The sequence below is a fragment of the Petromyzon marinus genome, chromosome 1 (assembly GCF_048934315.1).
Source record: "Petromyzon marinus isolate PM22_M1 ecotype Great Lakes invasive population chromosome 1, UKy_Petmar_22M1.pri1.0, whole genome shotgun sequence".
Taxonomy (NCBI): Eukaryota; Metazoa; Chordata; class Hyperoartia; order Petromyzontiformes; family Petromyzontidae; genus Petromyzon; species Petromyzon marinus.
The window spans coordinates 13,000,019-13,022,934 of NC_133667.1; the positions used below are offsets into that span (position 1 = coordinate 13,000,019).

Sequence of the window (22,916 nt, forward strand, 5' to 3'; positions counted from 1 at the left end):
TCGTTGAAACCCTCTGCTGCCAGACCACCAAGATTATATGGCCTTCCAAAGATACACAAAGAAGATACACCCCTTCGTCCCATCGTCTCTACTATCAGCTCCCCCACCTACAAACTGGCACGTTTTCTGGCTGATATACTGCGACCTTTCACTGGAAAAACCACCTCTGCGGTACTAAATTCTACTCACCTGGTATCGACAATCAAAGACATTTCCCTGTCCCCAAACGACCTGCTTGTCAGTTTTGATGTGGTGTCCTTGTTCACCAAAGTCCCGGTACCTGACACCATCGCTATCATTGGAGACCTGGTTCATCAAGGACTGCATACTGATGTACCCCCCCTGGTGAGACATTGCTTAACCAACACATACTTCACCTGGAATGGAACTTTCTACAAACAAACTGAGGGCACCCCAATGGGCTCCCCCCTATCTCCGGTTGTAGCCAACGTATTCATGGAAAAATTTGAAACTGACGCCATCCAGACTGCCACTCTACGCCCGACCTTATGGAAGAGGTACGTTGATGACACCTTTGTCATCTGGCCACATGGCCAGCCTGCTCTAGACCAATTCCGCGACCACATCAATTCCATACACCCAGCCATCAGATTTACCATGGAGGTCGAAAAAGATGGCAAACTACCCTTTCTGGATGTCTTAATTAAAAGGAGACATGATGGTTCAATGAGCCACTCTGTCTACAGGAAAGCTACCCATACAGATGCTTACTTGAAACCGGATTCCCACCACCATCCATCCCAGAAGAACTGCCTCATCAAGACTCTATACCATAGAGCCCAATGCATTTCCGACCAGGAACACATTACCAGTGAACTCAAGCACGTACACCAGGCTCTCAGGGCTAATGGCTACTCCGACTACACAATCCGCAAAGCCATCACTCCAGTCATGAAGAAGGATCCTCTTGTGGAGCCACTCAAAACCATCACCTTACCCTACATTGCAGAGGTCACTAAAAAGATCTCCAAAATCCTGAATAAACACAAGATCCAGGTCCGATTCAACACAGTACACAAAATCCGTGATTTAGTTCCATCTGTAAAAGATGCTCTTCCAGACATACAGTACCCGGGCGTTTACAAACTAAAGTGCCTCTGTGGTAGTAGCTACATTGGAGAAACCAAAAGACATATCTCGGACCGCATCCGCGAACATAAAGCAGACTTGAAACACGGTAAGACGAACTCCTCTGCCGTGGCAGATCACTGTTACAATTCAGTGGGCTCACATGACATTGACTTCTCCAAGACGGAGGTTCTTTGCAAACCAACTGGCTACCATGAGAGATTCGTTCATGAGGCCATTCACATATACAAGCACAGAGACAATTTCAACCGAGAAGATGGATTCAGGCTTAGTAACCACTGGAAAGATGTGTTAAATCATTTCTGTTCTTAATTAATTGTAATTTTACGATGACCTTCAGACCGCAGCTCTTTCGCCAGCATTGCCTCTTAATACCTCTCACACCACGGTTAATGGTATGGTTTACAACATGGAGTATACTAGGGCTTCGCAGCTGTCTCTCTCCCCCTCCTCTGTTTCGACCATGGACGAACTCGTCCGTCTGAACGGGGCCCGTAGCTATCCGTGGTACGGAAATTTGAGGGTAAGAATCCACCCATTTTTTCGCCATATAGCATTGTGATACATAACGACTTATGGTTGGTAGCTTAGCTGATTGGAGAATATAGAGTTTATTGATAACATGAAGGTAATTTATATTTTAGTTTTTATTGGTTCACTATATAGTACTGTGAATAGCTCAGATGTGTAGTCATTTCTGTGACCAGTCACTAGCAAATCACCCAGTTATTTCAATGCTAAATTCGCCTAGTTATTTCAATGCTAAATTCTCCTGTTTGATTTGTACTAAGTGCCTCGGTGAATGTGTATGCTCTGACTTCAACGTAACTATTTCTGTAGCAGTTACAAGCGAATCACTCAGCCATTTCAATGCTAAATTCTATGCTAATCTCATTGTCAAGGGGTGCCTCTGCGGATGTGTATGCCTTAACTTAGCTATTTCAATGCTAAATTCTATGCTAATTCCTTTTAACAATGGGTGCCTCTGCGGATGTGTATGCTTTAACTTTTAACATAGCTATTTCTGTGACCAGTCACAAGCTAATCATTCAGCCATTTCAATGCTAAATTTTATGCTAATTCCTTCAAGGCTCTTTGTTCCTCTCACACAGCTTAAAAGCTGTGATCTGAACGTGGCTCTCTCACTCCAGCGCTGTCCTACCAGACAGTCTCGCCCCCTTCACCTGATGAAGGCAGCTTGTGTTGTGGCCGAAACGTCGTGAGAATATTATTGTGTTATTTTATTTTATCAATTTATTATTTTATTCTCATTCTACGTGACTTTACTGAAAGAACCAAAGAAGATGAATCATTGCAGTCACGAAAGCTTTAAATCGAAATTGTCATAAGTAACCAGAACTTTTCTTGGTGGGTTACAGGCAGTGGCACACAATGGAGACCCATATTTTTGTTTAACAGGCGTGAATTAATCGCACTGGTTGTGCTGAACATTCAGAATTTGCAGGTTCCCTAATGCGCATCCTCTGTTGAGGTTTCACTTTCCAAACCGTTCAAGGATTTGCAAAACGGCTCTATTCGGATGGTGGTCCCAATGGTGGGATGTGCTTAGAAAATTCTATGGACACCTCTGTTACAATGGACAGAATTAATTACTTTTTTTCTGATAGAATTAGTTGGTACAACGATTTACCTGTGGTGCTTCCACCCGCATCCATGCTCGTTTGCCCTTTCCCCCCACCCCTCGCCGAATTAAACGTTCTCTTGTTGTCTTCTTTCATAGAAGCTAACTTTCAGTTACCAACCAGTGGTGTTTTTCCTTCCTTGGACTAACTAATGCTGACCCTTCATGAACCCCTCTTTCTTTCACATCAGGGCCAATAAAATGTTTGTCTGGTGTGTCATGGAGCTCGGTTTTAAGGCTTTTTTAAAATATAAAATGAAGAATATTTTAACGTGGAAACAATGGAGTTATGTTTTGATTTAAAGCTTTCGTGACTGCAGGGATTCATATTCTTGGTTCTTTCGGTAAAGTCACGTAGAAGGGAAACAATAAAATAATAAAAATATAAAACAATAAAATTCTCACGACGTTTCGACTGCAACACAAGCAATCATCATCAGGTGTGAAAACCACAACAAGAAATTTTGAAAAAAAGTGGCGGTTTTTTAACGTTTGCACCACGGAGAGCGAGTTGACAGTTTATTCTGATGGATGAGTCCATCTATGTTCGGAAACTAGGAGGGGGGAGACGAAAATAATGGATGCGGTCTGAAAGCCAGCGTAAGCGTGATCAATCAATTAAGTCCCAAAATGGTTTATCAAATCCTTCCAATGATTGCTAAGCCAGAATCCATCTTCTCGGTTGAAATTGTCTGTGTTTGTATATGTGGATAGCCTCATGAACGAATCTCTCATGGTAGCCAGATGGCTTGCAAAGAACCTCTGTCTAGGAGAAGTCAATGTCATGTGAACCTACTGAATTATAAGTGATCTGCCACGGCCGAGGTGTTGGTCCTACCGTGTTTCAGGTCTGCTTTGTGTTCACGAATGCGGTCCGAGACATGCCGTTTGGTTTCTCTAATGTAACTACTACCACAGAGGCAACTTAGTTTGTAGACACCAGGGTACTGTATGTCTGCAATCACATCTTTTACAGACGCAACCAGATCACGGATTTTATGTAATGTGTTGAATCGGACCTGGATCTTGTGTTTATTCAAGATTTTGGAGAACTTTTTTGTGATCCCTACAATGTAGGGTAACGTGATGGTTTTGAAAGGCTTCTCAAGAGGGTCCTTCTTCATGGTTGGAGTGATAGCTTTGCGGATTGTGTCATCGGAATAACCATTAGCCTTAAGAGCTTGGTGTACGTGCTTGAGTTCATTATTTTATTGTTTCCCTTCTACGCGACTTTACCGAAAGAACCAAGAAAAATGGAGTTATGATTATATATGCTGTTACCCAAAAATTATCCACAGCAACGCATGAGTTTGTGTATCGCTTTGATTTTGTGCATTAAACGGGGTCCCATTTTTATTTGGAATGCTCTTAGCTAATAACATCCGGTAATTCAGCAGCATTTGTTTAAACCAGCCTAACTGCTGATGAGACCCACAATATTTAAACTGGTCCAGTTTGCTTGCTTTAACAAATGCTGCTTGATAATATTTTTCTGGATAACTAATAGGCTGATCGACTGAAACACGTTTTACTTGTGAACACAATTGAGTTAATCCTGCTTTATCCATAATGCTCCATGGAAATGCATAATGAGTTTATAGAAAATACTATTAAAACTTCCACCTTTACCTGTGTCCAATGGTCATACTTGTTGCTCATCTATAATATGCGTTAAACGTGTTGGCTCATCGGTGGCCAAACTGATTTGCGAGCCCTGTGCAGCTCGATAGAGGCTCTGTCCAATGTTTTACTTTTCAACACGATGCACCTTTTATTTGAAGCGGGGAAAACAACATCTGAAGCAAGTGGAAGCGACCTGAAGGTCTGGCCACACACGTTGCAGCTATACGGCTTCTCGTCCGTGTGCTTGCGCAGGTGTGTGTGTGTCTTGAGGTCACACGGCTGCAAGAGCCCGCGACCAAACAGCTGGCAACGCTGAAGGCCGTATTTGGAAGTGCCTGACTTAAGACTGGAAACGGGAAGACTTATTCACAATTTGGGAAAATCGCCCGATAAAGCCGGTTGTAATCGCCATTGAAACATCGTACTAAAGTTGTAAATGTCCGTTTCCTCTTCGACATCGGTGTGCTGAAGTAAAATTCATTGGTACGTTTTGTGTATGTAACGTCTTAATTGGCTGTGGTGGTGGTGGTGGGTTAACAGCACTGATATTTGCGTGATCTAACCCAAAAAAACTTTTGAGAATAATATTGATCGCGAAAACCTACGTATTAAACAGATTATATAGGGTTTTTTTAATCGGTCAATGTTGGTATCAGGTTGTGGCCAGAATGAATGAGTAAGTGTAATGCTACAGCCCTTTGTAAATTTTACATATGGAGCTGTTTCCTGCCAGTGTACAACCGAAAATAATTCGGGTCGTCTTGGAGAATATAAAATATCAAAATAAATAAGCACACCATATACTTTCGTGACTGCAGTAATTCCTGCAGTCACGAAAGCTTCAAATCAAGTCTGAACCACCTCTACGGGGAGGTATGAGGTCTGTGTCTTTGTGTTGTCTCTGCTTGTGTGTCTACCTTTCTGTTTTGGCTTGGATTTGTGTCTCTGTGCTGTCTCTGCCTGTGTGTGGGCCTTGGTGTTTCCGAGTGTGTGCTGCCGCGTCCCCTTTGCTCCATGCATACCTCTTGCTAATTTGTCCCATTGTCTCTCAGCCTTACCTTCTCTGCCTATTTAAGGCGACTTCACTCTGTGCTTGTCTCTGTGCTGGTTCGCTCTACTTGGATGTCTATGTGTGTGTGTGTGCAGTCTGTATTTTAAATTTCATACTTAACTTGCAATTTAGCAATCTTTGAAATAGCGTAATCAACCAGACTATGCGTCAATTGTTTTGACTGACCGTCTGTGTTGCTTTATATGGTTTCCAAATTTTGCTAAACCCTGTTTGTTTTGGTGTGCTTCTCTCTCTGTGTCCCCTGTTGTATCTGTGTTAGTTCCCCCCTACTTGGGTGTCTGTATATACATCTGGGGTAATGTTTCCCCTCTGTCGTAAATTTAGCTCTTCTGTATCTGATGATGGCTGCTTATGTTGCAACCGAAACGTCGTACGCTATTATGTTATTTTATTATTTCTTATTTATAGGTGACTTTACCAAAGAAAAAAACAAAGAGTAACACCATATACCCCCATTCGCATTTCCGTCTCCGTATCATATATATTAAAAAAAACATTTCTTACACATCATCTTCACGGCCTTAAATCGGTAAAGTGCATCATTTCAGCAGCATTGTTATAGCCCGCCAGTGCAGCACAGCAACATCAACTGTTGAACTGAACTTCCATGCTTCTCCGCCTTCACCCACCCACCCACATCGACGAGCGTGGCGATGATGCGTGGCCCAAGATACACCCGCAATCTGCGGCTGCGTGGCGAACCCCCTCATCCAGCAGTGGAATAACAAGACGGCACGCGATTTTTGACCCCCACCCCCATAGTCACACGGCGTCACAAAAAGTCAGACCCCCCCCTCTCAAATATGACGTCACAAAGCTCTGCCCCCCCCCAAATAAATAAATAAAACATGCTTCAAATCGCTTTAAACTATTGTCATTGTAGTGCGTATTTAATGTGGCGCTGCACTCTGATGTTGTAGGAGAAAACATTTATTAAAAAGTCTATTTAATAAAGTAGAACGTGTTGTCTATATTTATTTGAAGTTGCGCATTTTGACGTGACGTCACATTTCTCTTGGTTCTTTCGGTAAAGTCACCACGTAGAAGGGAAACAATAAAATAGTAAAAATATAAAACAATAAAATTCTCACGACGTTTCGACTGCAACACAAGCAGCAATCATCATCAGGTGTGAAACCACAACAAGAAAATTTGAAAAAAGTGGCGGTTATTAAAATTTTATTGTGGTTATCACATCTGATGATAATTGCTTGTGTTGCAGTCGAAACGCCGTGATAATTTAATTGTTTTATATTTTTATTATTTTATTGTTTCCCTTCAACGTGACTTTACCGAAAGAACCAATAATATGAATCCCTGCAGTCACGAAAGCTTTAAATAAAAATTTAAGAGGCGTTACAACTTTGTGGGCATCGCTCACGGGCGTCACGCGATGCCAAACATCCATTGGGTACGGGGGGGGGCAAAGTGGGGTGAAGTTAATGAAATAACTATTCCTGCTCTTTATACTACTGTACTGTAATGAGAACTACATCGTGGCTGATGGTAACAGCTGTACTATACTGTACTGCAGCTCGAATCGGCACCTCCGATTAGCACAGCTGTCTACGTGCGGTGCGAAAGAAGTCCAACATACTGTACACAACACGTGTTGTGTAATACACGTGTATTACACAACACGTGTTGTGTAATACACAACACGTGTATTACACACCACGTGTTGTGTGTAATACACAACACGTGTATTACACACAACACGCGACCCCCCACGAACGCCCACGTGACACTCCGCGCACCGGATGCCGTGACGTCGCTACTGACGTCACTATCCGGATGCGATTAACATAGCGCTAAACTTCGAGGCGGCACGCGGCTCGAGCTACGGCTCTTGCCACGAGGACTCTGTTTTGAATGTTCAATAGTGCGAGTACGAGTTTGCCGACGAGAGATTTATCCACGGTAAGTGATGGTAATGGTGTTGAGGACGGTACATTGATCTTTGTCGTGGTCGTGTTGATTGCAGTTGGTTGCTGGTGGCAGTGGGGAGATCTGCTCTTTGCTCGTGTTGAGTGTTGCAAGTGATAGTTACGTGAAGATTGTAATTGTAGTGATAGGGGTGATGGTTTAGTTGCTTTCTGGTGGTGATTGTGGTGATGTCAGAGACAATTTCCGTGGTGGTGCTAGTGATGCTAATGGCGATTGTCGTTTAGGTAGATGTTGTTGGTGATGGTTGCGAAAGGGCTCAATAAGCTATTAAGCTTCATGTCATGGGTAGTGATTTCCAGGTGGTGTAAATTCCACATTCCTATGGCGAGGCCCATATTTAAATATACGGAGAACTAATTGATTAACACAAAGTGGCACTTAATTTTTTCACGAACTCTTCAAGGATGAAAGGTTCTCAATCTTTAAACGGGGATTTGAACTCCCTATTGAAGACAGTTCTGGGAGAGTGCCACACCTGCTGGAGAGATCTCCCTTGCTGCTCTAAGCTTGGTCGAATGAAGGGTGCTAAAGGAGGTTATTTAGGTTTTAATGCTATCTTTGTGCTGTGTTCCAGAACGATCTTTTGGAGATGGATCAACTCGATGTTCAGTCTGCAATTGTGCAGCAGGTCAGTAACACTCTTGACAGCAAACTCTTATAAGCAGACTGCACAATACAGAGACGAGCTCACTTCTTTTTTTATTGTAGAGTAGTCGTGGACTACGTGTTTCACTGCCATTCTAGAATAGAACGATTACCATTGACCAATAAGCTCAACACACAGTGCAGGCTTTCAGGTCACTTCACCACCAAATGGGTTTATTACTAGTTCAACTGACAGCAAAGAATCAAAGTTCCACCCCCACCCCACATCGTGTAAGCTCTATAGACTTTTGGGGCAAGTGCTGTTAGTAAACGCCTATTATAACTAGTACCACAACGAGCCGTTTTACCTAACGGTACAGACACGCTTACACACGGCAAACTCACGACACAGTCAAGGCAATTTCTTGTCAGCTCAGTTCGCAGTAAGGGACTCTAGTACTCGTGAACCAACCAGGAGACACACGAGCTTATTACACAGCACACGTATTGGCAGGTGCTCTACTTGGACTTTATGAATGCGTTCAGGTTCGTGACCTGTAACCAGTTTCATAAAATACCTTTAACAATTCACCCTTTTGCCATATTTGTGTAAATTAGAAATCAATGTATAATGCAGTTAAAGATGTTTAATGGAATTGGCCACAAACCTGGGAATATGGGCACCGTTTAATATTCCCAAAGTGTCAGATTATTTGACATCATCGAGGTGCAATATACTATTATTCGTGAATATGTATGTCTTGGATGCTGCTTGGTGTAGTGGTTTCCACACCAGAGGTCGCTGCTTTAATCTCCGAGCATGGCAGTTCAATGGGGCAAGTTTCTTAAATACCACCCAACAGTATACAGTAAATGGGTTCACCACAGCTCGTCGATCATGCATAGTGAGGTAAAGCGTTGACCTTTTCCAATATATGAGGCCATCACGGAGGTGCAGGCCAAAAAAAACTCTCTAGGGTAATCCTCTGAGAGCTTTGTGCGATTTAGGCCCTTCCACAAGCACTCTCTCAGTGGGTGTTTGTGTGTGTACCACTTTGTCTCTGTATATATGTCCATGTCTGTGTGCTTGCCCGCATGTTCACGCGTGCCGCTCTGTGCGCATCTCTGTGACAAAAACAGGCAACTCCATCGGATGAAGTCGTCTTCCCAGTGGCAGGGATGAGCTGCACACCACAAGGTTTTTACTCCACTTTATTCAGCATCATTCACCACATGAATTACTGCCACACTCCTCTATAACAAACACACATCATATCTATCTAGAAGACCGATCCCTAAATGGCTTTACAAATCCGATAAGAGCACACATACAAGAGGCCCAAATCGAGTCTCTTTGTTAAGTGTAACATGATGTGCTTGATTCATTTGTGATCTTAATTACGTGTGTTGCACACGTGAATATGTGCATGAATGACCATGTGTGTCTTTGGGCATGTGTGCGTGTGCAGAACTCTTGGACAAATTCAAAGACAGAATGACAGAGCAGGAACGTCAAGAAATATTGTGTTTCAATGAAGTTTTTTATTTCAAGATTCGTTCGGAACGAAATGGCCCTTCCAATGATGGCTACGATGACATCGACGGCCACTACATTCCGGTAAGCCTCTCCAATATGGGCCATGTTCATTGCAACTAAATCATGCATTCCACTATAAACCACAACATCCCTTACACGCACGTGTATACCTAATAAGTTGCTAATGATTTTCTGTGTGAAGAACACTGAAACGTTAAGCTACTCAACGTCCTAGTTTTGGACATTTTCAGAAAGGCTCTCCTGGTGCCACAAAGCAACTACAAAAAAATGTGGATTTTATCTCGATTAAAATATTCTGGCCTATTGCTCAACTATTGATACGATCTAAAGGTGGGGCTACCTGAGTAGTGGGTGGGGTTGGCATAGCCTAGAATGGGCCTATGAGTATAGTATGCAGGGCATACAGAGTGAGGCCACTCACTGTGTGGGTGGAATGTGGGAATTGAATGAACATGGCTATGTAAAAGTGACACCTGTGATCTTGAGTTTTAAATCTAGATTTAACAGTGCATCGCTCCAGTGGCTTCCTAATATCGGAAGGAAGAGCATTCCAGACGGCCGCAGAAGTGCACTCAAAGCGCGCGATGTGGTGACTATCTTTGTCATCATAAATACAGATGAAGGACATTCTATAACCCACACTTTTCATAGAATGATTTAGTGGTTTCCAGTGTGAGGCAAAGATGTATTTGGCAGAGACATCAGGGAAAGCTCAGACATGTTCATGAGTTTCGATTTAAAGCTTTCGTGACTGCAAGGATTCATCTTCTTTGGTTCTTTCGGTAAAGTCAAGTAGAATGAGAATAAAATAATAAAATAATAAAATAAAATACCACAATAAAATTCTCACGACGTTTCGGCCACAGCACAAGTGGCCTTCTTCAGGTGAAAGGAACAAACCTGTCGGGACGACAGAGCTTCAATGAACGTTGTTAAGATTCGTAGCGTCTTTTAAGCTGAAGAAGGCCACTTGTGTTGTGGCCGAAACGTCGTGAGAATTTTATTGTGTTATTTTATTTTATTATTTTATTCTCATTCTACGTGACTTTACCGAAAGAACCAAAGAAGATGTTCATGAGTGTGGGAATGTCAGACCAGTGACTAAGAAATGAGAACTTGAATGAGCCGTGTGTTTAGACTGAGTATTGTTTGAGCACTCAGAGACGGCCCTGCTTGAGTACTGAACACTTGTGTAATCTTGTTCTAGATCACGGGTGAACACCTGGTGTACCGCTTCCAAGTACTGAATGTACTTGGGAAGGGGTCCTTTGGGCAGGTGCTCCGATGCCTGGACCACAAGACGAAAAGAGAAGTGGCCATCAAGTTGCTAGAGTACACTGCTAGGTAAGTTTGAACAAAGACATGAACCACATTAAAAAATACATCTGAATTTGTGAAGATAACCATAACTTAAAAAAATCAATTTAAAAGTGTATTTTGTTTAACCTCATGAGAACTGAAGAGACCAGGATAAGTCTCATTTGCAAGAGTGACCTGGAGCATTAGTCTGCCAGTAGGGGGACAATGATTGCACAATACAAATTGAGGAATTTGTGGTGTAGGTTTCCATATTGGCAAACATTGTACCCAGTTCAAAGCACACAGTGGCATACTCTTGCAAATAACGTCAGGTGTTCTTTAGCATCCATCGAAGCAGACAGCATGCATTATTATGGTTATACACCCGCAGTATTAATCAGGGCGGCTGCTTGATTCGAACCTTGAACCTCTTCAACGGTTGGCGAACGTGCGACTGCCAGGTCATGTATCCATCTCCATCAGAAGCTGTTTCTGTATGAGTTTATAATTTCATAAATGTCTTCAAACACCATCAAAATGATGTTTGATTTGTCATGAAGAGGCAATATGTAATTTTTTAAGGTTACTGCCACGTGAACGTGGAGTTCACACCACTGACCAACAACGGGGATGAGTGCTGCCCTTTTGCCCATTATATTATATTCTTCTCTATTGCAACATGTTCAGGCACTAAATACCAATGCCAAGGAGGTCTGCTAGCCACGAGGGGTCTTCAGGAAATATTTTTTTTTTCAACTTTTGCAATTCCGCATTAAAGGAGCACAGACCACAGTGCTTCACAACATCGTCCACAGTTTCGGTTGGAGGAGCAGGACACTTTATACCTTACTCGCTTAACATAGCTCAAAAACCACAGTGATCACAATCCAGTGGTGCAACATTTTCACCGCACTGAGATGGGATGTGGTAACCCCTTTCGGGTAACGACCATCGACAACTTCCCAACCGATTGGTGCAGCCTCCCCAGTTGGCCGCTGATCACGTCGACCGGGCAGGGACGACGTTGACGTTGACCGGGATGAAGCGCTCACAGCCATGACTCTGGAGCTCTGTTGACCGCGCCATCCCATGTGCGTGATAATGCATAAAAATATGCAAGACTTAAGAGTGGGGTGAGACTCACCGATGCATTCCCTCCACAGAAACGACCTTCAGAAATGCAGAAGGGAGGCGCATATCATGAATGCGTTGCAGTCCAAGGACAATGAAAATAACTACATTATTAGATTTATCGGACATCTTATGTTCAGAAAGCATCCCGGCTTCGTTATGGAGCTCATGACGTAAGTAAAAAAATCACATCTGTGCGCCAACATCGTGTTTATCTGAAGCAATTTTTTAAAACGTGCAGGTAACATTTGATGAAATTCAGATTGAAAAAAATGTTGTTTGACCAGGTGAGAACTCAAGAGACCAGGATGAGTCTCATTTTCAACAGTGACCTGGGGCATTAGATTGCCAGTAGGGGGGCGATGATTCCTAAGTTGTACAACGGCAATAAATTAATTTTTCGGGTAATTTTCGAATTTTTAACATCGGCTGTGAGACAGACGCGGTGTGTGGTATTATTACAGCTGCATTAATCAGGGAGCCTGCTGGATTCGAACCATGAACCTCGACGAAAGGCGGGGATCATGCTGCCATTAGGCCATGTCACCACCCATCGGATTGTACCAGCCCTTTCATGTTAAGGCTTTATTGATAGTTTTTAAAATATGAAAGGGACACGGGTGTCTCCTTAACGTGGCACGTAACTGTTTATGATGCAACGATGCTCTCCCACCTTACTTAATACATATGAGCTGAGTGGTTACCACCATTTTACATTATACAGCACATTAAAACATAGCACTTCATAATAATTACAAATACAGTAAACGATGTTTCTCGTTATCTGTAAACAACATTGTTACCTACCGCAACGTCCTGTCTCATCCATTACCTTTATCATGAAACCAGATGCAACAGCAAATTCTCATAACGAGCCCTATGAGCTAGGCGATGGTGGTGCCCGCCTGTAATCCAGCACTGCTGAGGCGAGGGTTTGGTGGGTCACACACATTTTGCGAAACTCCCTACCGTGGGCGTCGAGGTGCCCATACCCTGGCTTGTCGGTAGAGAGCAGTACAACAAAAGTGTAGACTACCTGTTACACCTGTACGGGATACAGTATTGCCCCCTCGCAAGTGTGGGTTTTTGTCTGAGTGCTCCGGTTTCTTCCAACATGTAAACGCTCAAATTTTTTTTTAATAAAATACCTTAATATGTACAAGACCGCAGAGCTTAGGCATCTGTTGGCGCCTGCTCATGACTTTGGTTGACTTGCTGTTTGTGGTTCCTCGTACGTCTGAGAATTGTTCTCTTCATATTACAGTGAAGTGATTACTGTGCATGTTATAAGTTGATGTTATTATATTTCTCAAACCCAATATGCAGGTCATGTTTCATCATCATTCCCCTGGGAGAAATTTGAATTTGGTTTTACATGATAAAACTAATCTATTGTAAAGCATAATTCCTCCAGTTCATGAAGCGATCCTAAGCATTGACCAAGATAGTCGAAGGTGGACTAACCATTGACGATATCTTGTCTTGCAGCATCGACCTCTTTGATCAATTCCAGGACAACTTCACGATCTTTGCACCGTCAAGAATCAGGCTCTATGCAAGATCCATGTTGAGGGCCCTTGCAAAACTTAAGAAGGAGGCCATCATTTATGGCGACCTGAAGATGGTAAGTAAATACAAAAGCATACTGCCGTCATTCATGGATATGTGTTGCCTTGAGGCAACTGTGGAAAAATAAGGCCTATACTCTTTGGTTCTAGTCGGTAAAGTCACGTGACTTTACCGAATAGAACCAAAGAGTATGGATCCTTGCAGTCACGAAAGCTTCAAATCTAAAATAAGACCTCTCTCGTAACTCAAAAAATTGAAAACCAAACAGCCTGCACCTCATACCGCATTGCACAACAATAATGCTATTGTTTTGCTAAATGTATAAAAAGTAATCGACACTTGTTTCAATCTAGGACATTGTCTAATCTCTTCTTGCTCGAGAATACACTCTGCAGTTCATTTGAAGAGATTCTAATTTACATTGGTCACAATCACAACACTCAAAAGCGATAATTACAATTGGCAATGTTAGACAAGTTTCTGACACGAGGAAAAGGAGATAAGCACCTGTAACTTATCCTAACGAGGGGGACAGGTCGGCTAAATAGAGAGTGATTCAAGTAGTACAGTTTGTAGAACACGATCAGATAATCCGCGCTGTGTTCCGTCCTCCTGAGAAGTGAGCGACTCCACGTCACAAGACCACAGCTCAATCTCTCAGCATGGAGTCTTCCCAAATCTCAATTATGGTAGCAGCCACTTATCATGTCGAATAACATTTAACATTATGTTCTTTAACATTTAACAAGAAGCATCTGCCCCAAAACATCTTTAATATTTAACAAGAAACATCTGCCCCAAAACATCTTTAATGCCTCCTAAACTTCCCACAGTCCCTGATAACACTGCATAAACGAAACAATGTGTACTTATATAGTTATTAATAATAAATACATATTTAATATGGAATTATATTGACATGCAAATTAGGCAAATCAAATTTTACTGACAATAAACATATAAAAACAACTATTAATCAGGAATATAACCTCTGCAGTAACGCCGATTCTGTTCACCAAATTAAGTGAATATTAAATGTCTGCTACAACGTGGCCATTTTGTGCATTCGCAATGAACCGCACAATGTAACACAATAACACCAATTCTAGATTTGAAGCTTTCGTGACTGCAAGGATCCATACTCTTTGGTTCTATTCGGTAAAGTCACGTAAAAGTATAAAACAACAAAAAATAATTAAAACAATAAAAAAATCACGACGTTTCGGCCACAACACAAGTGGCCTTCATCAGGTGAAGGGACCAGCGCTGTCCTCGAGACAGTCTGGTCCCTTCACCTGATGAAGGCCACTTGTGTTGTGGCCAAAACGTCGTTATTTTTTTATTTTTTGTTGTTTTATACTTTTACGTGACTTTACTGAATAGAACCAACGAGTACAATAACACCAAAATGTTATCAACTTTCACAAAAAAGCTACTTCTATTTTCATCACCAAAACGCTCTAATCATCTTTCAACTCCGTTATATCTTCATTGGTTCTTTCGGTAAAGTCACGTAGAATGAGAATAAAATAATAAATTGATAAAATAAAATAACACAATAAAATTCTCACGACGTTTCGGCCACAACACAAGCGGCCTTCATCAGGTGAAGGGACGAGACTGTCTGGAGGACAGCGCTGGAGCGAACACAGCCAAGCTCAGACCGCGACCTTTAAGCTGTGTGAGAAGAAACAGAGCGCCTTGACAAAGGAATTAGCATAGAATTTAGCATTGCAATAGCTGAGTGATTAGCTTGTGACTGGTCACAGAAATGGCTATGTTAAAGTCAAAGCCTACACATCCACAGAGGTACCTAGTACAAATCAAACAGGAGAATTTAGCATTGAAATAACTGAGGGATTAGCTTGTGACTGGTCATAGAAGGCACTCTGTTTCTTCTCACACAGCTTAAAGGTCGCGGTCTGAGCTTGGCTGTGTTCGCTCCAGCGCTGTCCTCCAGACAGTCTCGTCCCTTCACCTGATGAAGGCCGCTTGTGTTGTGGCTGAAACGTCGTGATAATTTTATTGTGTTATTTTATTTTATCAATTTATTATTTTATTCTCATTCTACGTGACTTTACCGAAAGAACCCAAAAAAGATAAATGCTTGCAGTCACGAAAGCTTTAAATTCGTTATATCTATTGATTCGAGTTGGATTGATCAAAATAAACAAGTTAATAAAATGACTAACCACGAGGCCGTCGCCATCTTATTATTAGATTTCCCGCGCAAAAACTGAAAATTAACAAAAACAACTGGAAAAAATAATTGAACATCTTCACACCTGCAATAGTGACGAGGCACACCCTCCACCTCACAACACCGCAGCTAAATATCTCTGTTAATAGGGATTGAGCACCAGTGTTATTAATTTTCTAGACCCAAGTATTTTGAATATAGAAATCAACTTTGATATCATAATCTTAATTGTGAATATCTTCATTACCACCAATAAGTCAGTCAAACGTCAATTAACATTACCGAGTTCCTGTCATTCGATTAACATTAAAGTAATATGATTGTAACAGTTACATATTATATTCTTAGTTTTTTCGGTAAAGTCACGTTGAAGAGAAACAACAAAATAATAAAATATATGAAAAATATATTTTATATATATTATTATTTTGTTGTTTCTCTTCAACGTATAAAATTATATTTTATATATATTTTATTATTTTGTTGTTTCTCTTCAACGTGACTTTACCGAAAAAACTAAGAATATGAATTACTGCAGTCACGAAAGCTTTAAATAAAAAAAAAGTTACATATTATTGGAGCTAATGTAAACTCTACAGTGCACGTGGGGCTCGGGGTCTTATCCCTAGTCATCATTGCCTTCTCATATAATGACGAAAATGTACCCGTCTCTCCGTAGCAATTAGCAGAGTGCACAATTATACGTGTTGATTAATCAGAGGTGAGTTCACGCCGGCCATCCATGCCATGAGCACTTTTGAACCTTAACTACTTTTATCCCCTGTTATTTTTCCTAGGAAAACATCATGGTCAAAGACCACGCAACCGGCAACATCAGGATCATTGATTTTGGCGCGAGCATCAAAATGACGAAACCAAGTGAGTAGTTTTGCTTGTGTTTTTTCGTGTGAGGGTGTGTGTGTCTGTGCGTCTTTGTGAATCTTTGTGAATATACGAGTGGGGAGCGCTAGTGCAGCGGTTAGCGCGGTGCAGCGGTTAGCGCTACGCACCCGGCCGCCCCGAGTTCGATTCCCGCTCACGGCCGACACCAGTGACGATTATCTGAACCGGTCCTGGGACTCCCCGAGGTCGACTCAGCCCCAAATGAGCGCCTCGTGCGGTGTGTAAACATCGCCACTAGGGAGACAAAAACAGCCTGGCGTGCTGCTGGCCCCCCACCACCTCGTGTGCCGTGCCGGCCTTCATAGGTGCTCGCTAACAGCACTTGCCCCAACAGTCTGTTAAGGCTATACGGGGGATCTTTGTCTTATATGTGTGTTGGCACAGAGGGGGCATAGTTGGTGCATATGCCAGTCATCTCAGTTCGTCAACCCATGACACCTAGATATCTTTCGTGATATGTCAGTGAGGCTTCGACATTTCACGTGGCCTCAAAGTGCACCTGGCCTGGCACAGGTCCCGTGGTGACGTCACTGCTGCTTAGTGGCGAATGGCGCCTGTTATTCGTATGTGTGTGCGTTTGGAAACGTGGCATGGTGAGCAGCTTTACAATGCACTACAATCTTAGTGACTCAGTTATTATTCTCAGCCATAGAGACCCTATCAGGTCATACAGGCCTTAATAGGTGTTTGCAAACAACGTTTTTACCAAATGTCAAAGCGTCTCTTGGAGTGCCGCTCACACTTTTCCATTTCTGAGCCAGTTTTAGAAAGGTCCACATTCATCTGCTGGATAGAATGACCAATTTTACCATCCTACAAAATGTAAATATTTTAATCTGTGTGCACTCAAAAATCTAAGTGGACAAATAACGTGCATGACCTTCTCGCTCAATCGGTGCTGTCCATGTGTGTGTGGTGCGCAGTTTTCGGATGTTTCGGAACGTGGAAATACATGGCTCCAGAGATGTTCCTGGGCCTCCAACTCACCTGCGCAGTGGACATGTGGTCCCTGGGCTGCGTAATTGCTGAGCTCTCTTCTGGCTACCCTCTCTTACAGACCACAGGAGATTATATTGCCCAAATGATCACGGTACCTGAAATATGCCAAAATATAATCTCATTATTTATGAATTTGAATTGCAACCAACAGCAGAGCCCATGGCTTAGTTTTAGCTGAGCCGGCTCACAATGCTAACGCCGAGTGATGGTCCATTAGTCGCTAACAACCATATAGGAGACTGCCGTGGATTGCAATCTGTGGAGCAATTATACTTTTGGCCTCATTCCATGGGAACAAATGTTGCTCTGCTGCCAGTATGTACATAGAGAATAGACATATCTTTAATGTGACCAGACACTAGTTGGACACGTATGATGTGATTTGGCCTTGTTGATAATCATCACTCAGAGCGACAGACTATTACCCTTTCCATTCTTCGGGTTCATTGTTCATCCCTGAGGTTCATGAAGTAACTTTAATGGGCAATATTTGTTCATTAAGTACCCAATAATTAAAATATATGGTAATGTTGTAAAAGCATGTGCAGTCCTTGTGAATAAACGTTTCAGTTTTAGAGACATTTACATTTGAGGAAGTCTACTGTATGCATGTTTACGATACACAAAGTCCAATGACCTAACCCATGTATATTAATTTCACTGTGACCTGTGCACAGATTTTTGGTCTCCCACCAAGGTCCATGATTGATGCTGCGACCGACATGGACATTTACACCGGTGAGTGGAGGGGAGGTTGCTACTTCTGTTGTCACAATTATCCAGGCAAGCATTGCCGTAATGTACTTTGTTCGTAATCCTCGGAAACCCGTTTCACTCATTTTCTCTCCAACACAGACAAGACAGGGTGCCACAGGGTGAACGGCAGGAAGGTCGTTCCAAGCACCACCTCTCTTAAGGAAAAGCTTCGGACTACGAACAGAGAGTTAATCGATTTTGTTCAAGGATGCCTTGAGTAAGATATACCTGTACTGTCTACATATGATCTTAATTCATCATTATTTTCGTGTTCACCATCAGCACTCTCGTAAACAGAGTGCACATTACTAGGAGTGATGTTTTACTGACAGGGAGTGGCTTTGTGTCATAACAGGGCAATATTTCATGTCTTGTGCCTTCTTGTATTCGTTTGCATAATGAAGGTAAATAATTGCATGTGCCACACCTCCACCCCATTATTAGAAGAAATGTAGACGGTAAATGAACCCTGACGATTCACCGTTTATATCTTGGCAGGTGGGATCCCGCTCGCCGGCTCACGCCTGAGGAAGCTTTGAACCACAGGTGGCTTCAGGACGACACCAAGGACGAAAGCCATGCTAGTCACAATGAACAGGATGCTGTGGACGCATCGATTAAAATGGACGAGATCGTGGAGGTGGATCGTGTGAGCCAATGCGAGCAGAGATGGACGAATGATTCTGGGTCAGATCTCGATGAAGATTTTGTGTCAGCCAAGAGCCAATCGTGAGTATCCACGTGCACGTTGCATCTTGAAGAATATTTGTGTTGGTTAGGTTCTTATGAAGTGACTTTGATGTTTCTCCCTGCTCAATGCTTTCTCTCTGCATGCAGCTCTCTTTGAGACGTTGCTCTTTCTCCTCTGCAGTCTGGAACTGTCCTTCCCCAGCCATCTTCATTGTCGACTTCATGCTCTTGTTCAACTCTAGGCTCCAGATCTTCCTCTTCTCCTCTGCCTATAACTCTAGAAAAGAATCAGAATATTTATTTATACTGGAGGAATTTGATGAGCTATGAAGCTCTTTTTCACGGATGTCCAGTATGATGTCCAGCAGTACTGGACATCATTCTAACATTGGTTTTCATTTATAGATTGGCCCCTGCCATGGGAATGTGGAATTCCCACCACTCTGCTTGCTCGTTTGAGTGTGAAAATGCTTTGGCTTTTCTTATCTTCAGAAGGGTTTGGGGTAGTGATAGGTGTAGGGGCAGTGATCTACTTGACATCTGTAAAAAAAAGAGCTTTATAGGTCATAATATTCCTATAGTCTAAATAAATATTCTGATTCTGAACATATTCTGATAGGGGTAGACCTGGTTGTGGCTGGGGGCAGGGCCAGGGAGTAGCAGTAGGATAAATAATGGAATTGTATTGCAGTAGGAAAGTTTCTGCACAAATAAAGAAAGGCAGACAGAGGCATAACAGTGGCCCGTGCAACTCTCTTTCAGCTCGAACGCCAGTTTCTACACTGCCCTGGAATACCAACGCAGCCATCAAGCGACCAGTGAAGCTGTCGCCAACACCGGAGCGAAGGCATCGAGGGGGCCTGGGCGGAGATTTGCCCGTGTGCGGCAGCGACTCCGGACATTTCTTAGATTTGTCCGGAAGCATTGCTGCTGCAATGCGGAAGAATAAAGGCCCCATCGTTGGCGCACCCCACCACTCCAGTACAGTGGAGGTAAGGGTTTGGTGGGTCGCTCCCTTTCCGTGGGCACCCGTATCCTGGCTTGCCAGGAGAAGGCAGCACAACAAAAATGTGGACTCCACCTGTTCCGTCTGGATGGGATTGAGTGGTTTTCGCCTCGCATGCATGGGGGTTTTTTTCCGGATCCCCAGTTTCCTCCGACATTTAAAGCCACTCATTATTTGTCCTGATAACACCTTGACGTATAGAGGACCTCAGAGCTTGGATAATTGTGGTTCTGTGGTTTCTCGCGTTGTGAGAGTGAGCGAGCACTGTGCACGTTAAAAGGTAAAAAAAGTATTATATCTCGGCTTTCACGACCAATGTTAGATTCATTATTTGTTACTTTTGGGTCAGATCGTCGAGGTATCTGACAATTTTCAGCTTTTCCCTCTACTGACAGCCAATCAAACGATGTTGTCACGTGGCAAAAATGCCAATTTATTTGTTTTCCAGGAAACCGGAATGTTGAAAAGCAAGCATTAAATAATGTTATGTAAGAGATTACATTCAAAAATAAGTGTTAACAATAACTCAGCTCTTATTTTGAGATCTTTAACAGAAGCTCAGCTCTCGCGTAATGCATGCAAATCTTTCAGCTAAAGTACAATCAACAAGATAAATGTTCAATTTCAGAAAAGACCAAAGATCTGTATTGGAAAAGAAAAGGATTATTTTGTCTAAGAGTTCTGTTTTGGTGTAAGCTATTTATTTCATAATAATCAGAATCTTTCATTAACATAGCTTAAAAATACATGATCATCCCGAGGAAATGTATGTGAACATTACGTCACCGCAAAATATCTTTCCCACCAATTTTACATGGAGAAGATAAATCCAAATTTGTATTGCACTGCATCCAGCTGGCTGCTTCTCTCGTTGGTGTTCCACTCCCTTGTCGCACGATGTCATGCAGCATCTTGAGACACGACTGGAGACCTGCTGCTGTGTGTCTTGAGTGCTCTGTCCCTTGATGACCCCAATGCTTCCCCTGGGTTTGTGCCCGGAACAGGTAACGTCACCGGGGGATGTCGACACCTGGAATGGAAGAGGCAGAGACACCAGACCCCAAGACATCCTGCAACCCCCCACCACCCCACCTGCACACACCCCACACACACACCCCACCCACCCACACACACCCCATCCACAACACACACCTCACACAGACATACCCCACACACCCACACACAGACCACCCACCCACTACCCACCCACAACACACACCACACACACATACACCCCACGCATAAACACACCCAACGCATGAACACACCCCATCCACACAACCCACCCACCCACCACCCACCCACAACACACACCACACACACCTCACACACATACACCGCACACATACACACACCCAACGCATGAACACACCCCACCCACACACCATCCACCTACACACATCACGCACCCACCACCTATGCACACACACACCACCCAGCCATCACCCACCAAGAACACACCACACACACAAACACCCCCCCCCCCCTCCTTTCTCTTGACTCACTGTTAATGAAATAGCTAAGGATGTTTTTTTAACTCGTATATAATAATAACTGTAAATATATTAGTTTAGTTTTACTGTGTATTGAATTTAGAGGAAGGCCGTCTCACCGTGAAAGTATTAATGCAGAAGATTTAAATGTGCAATACGTTTTACTTTCATGCAAGTTTGTTTTTAACTCGTATATAATAATAACTGTAAATATATTAGATTAGTTTCATCGTGTATTGAATTTAGAGGAAGGCCGTCTCACCGTGAAAGTATTAATGCAGAAGATTTAAATGTGCAATACGTTGTACTTTCATGCAAGTTTGTTTTTAACTCGTATATAATAATAACTGTAAATATATATTAGTTTAGTTTCATCGTGTATTGAATTTAGAGGAAGGCCGTCTCACCGTGAACGTATTAATGCAGAAGATTTAAATGTCCAATACGTTTTACTTTCATGCAAGTTTGCAAACAAGCCTCGTGTTCAGTATTTTGTAAATACAAATTGTTCATTTGTAGCAATGTTTCTTGGCATTTATGGTTTTGTTGGAACGTTTATTAATATTGTTTTACTTGCTTGCACCACACACACATACACCCCACGCATACACACACTATTCACACACCGTGCACACCCCACGCACACACACAAACCATGCTTGCACCCCACGCACACATGCGCCCCACACATATACACACACCACACACACCCCCACACACACACCACGCACACATACACCCCACACACACACCCCATGCATACACCACACACACACACCCCACGCACACATACACCCCACACATACACACACCATGCTCACACACCATGCTCACACCCCACACACACACACCATGCACAAACTACACACACACCCCACGCACACCTACACCCCACACACACACCATATGCACACACCACACATACAGCCCACACATACACACTCCATGCACACACACCATGCATTCACCCCATGCACGCACCCCGACTAGCGCTTAGGTCAACTAGAACACACAAACCGAACCTCTCCACCTGGGTTTTCATCCCGGCAAACCGAGCGAGTGATCTGGCCATGGGTTTCCCATGTGAGAGAGAATTGGCAAAGTTCGGTGTGAGATGTTGACTCCCGGACCCTGTGGTAAAACATGGGTGAGTTAGACGCGAGACCACCTCCGGGAGAATCCGGATAGAATATGATGGTGCACCCAGATACACGAGCACTCAAGGGGGGTAAGTTGGAAAGGGCAGGGAGTGTTGGAATGCAATAATACTGTTTTCCTGAGACAGATAGTGCGAGTGGAAGAATGACGAGTGTGGCCTTGGGTGCATCATCAA

General features: G+C 42.9%; 2 protein-coding genes across 2 annotated transcripts; both read left to right on the top strand.

Annotated features, from left to right (window-relative positions):
• Positions 1–7,799: 7,799 nt before the first annotated feature.
• On the top strand, positions 7,800–11,480 carry LOC142929744 (dual specificity tyrosine-phosphorylation-regulated kinase 3-like). The gene is made up of 4 exons (XM_076071528.1): positions 7,800–8,022; positions 9,120–9,177; positions 9,449–9,597; positions 10,745–11,480. Exons 1-4 carry the CDS (start codon positions 7,984–7,986, stop codon positions 10,883–10,885), a joined length of 387 nt encoding a protein of 128 aa, XP_075927643.1. The 5' UTR covers positions 7,800–7,983; the 3' UTR covers positions 10,886–11,480.
• A 107-nt stretch (positions 11,481–11,587) lies between these two features.
• On the top strand, positions 11,588–22,101 carry LOC142929200 (dual specificity tyrosine-phosphorylation-regulated kinase 2-like). Its single transcript, XM_076069953.1, has 9 exons — positions 11,588–12,140; positions 13,456–13,591; positions 16,534–16,615; positions 17,563–17,729; positions 18,316–18,376; positions 18,494–18,611; positions 18,893–19,123; positions 19,847–20,076; positions 21,095–22,101. Exons 1-8 carry the CDS (start codon positions 11,983–11,985, stop codon positions 20,031–20,033), a joined length of 1,140 nt encoding a protein of 379 aa, XP_075926068.1. The 5' UTR covers positions 11,588–11,982; the 3' UTR covers positions 20,034–20,076; positions 21,095–22,101.
• The last annotated feature ends 815 nt before the right edge of the window (positions 22,102–22,916 follow it).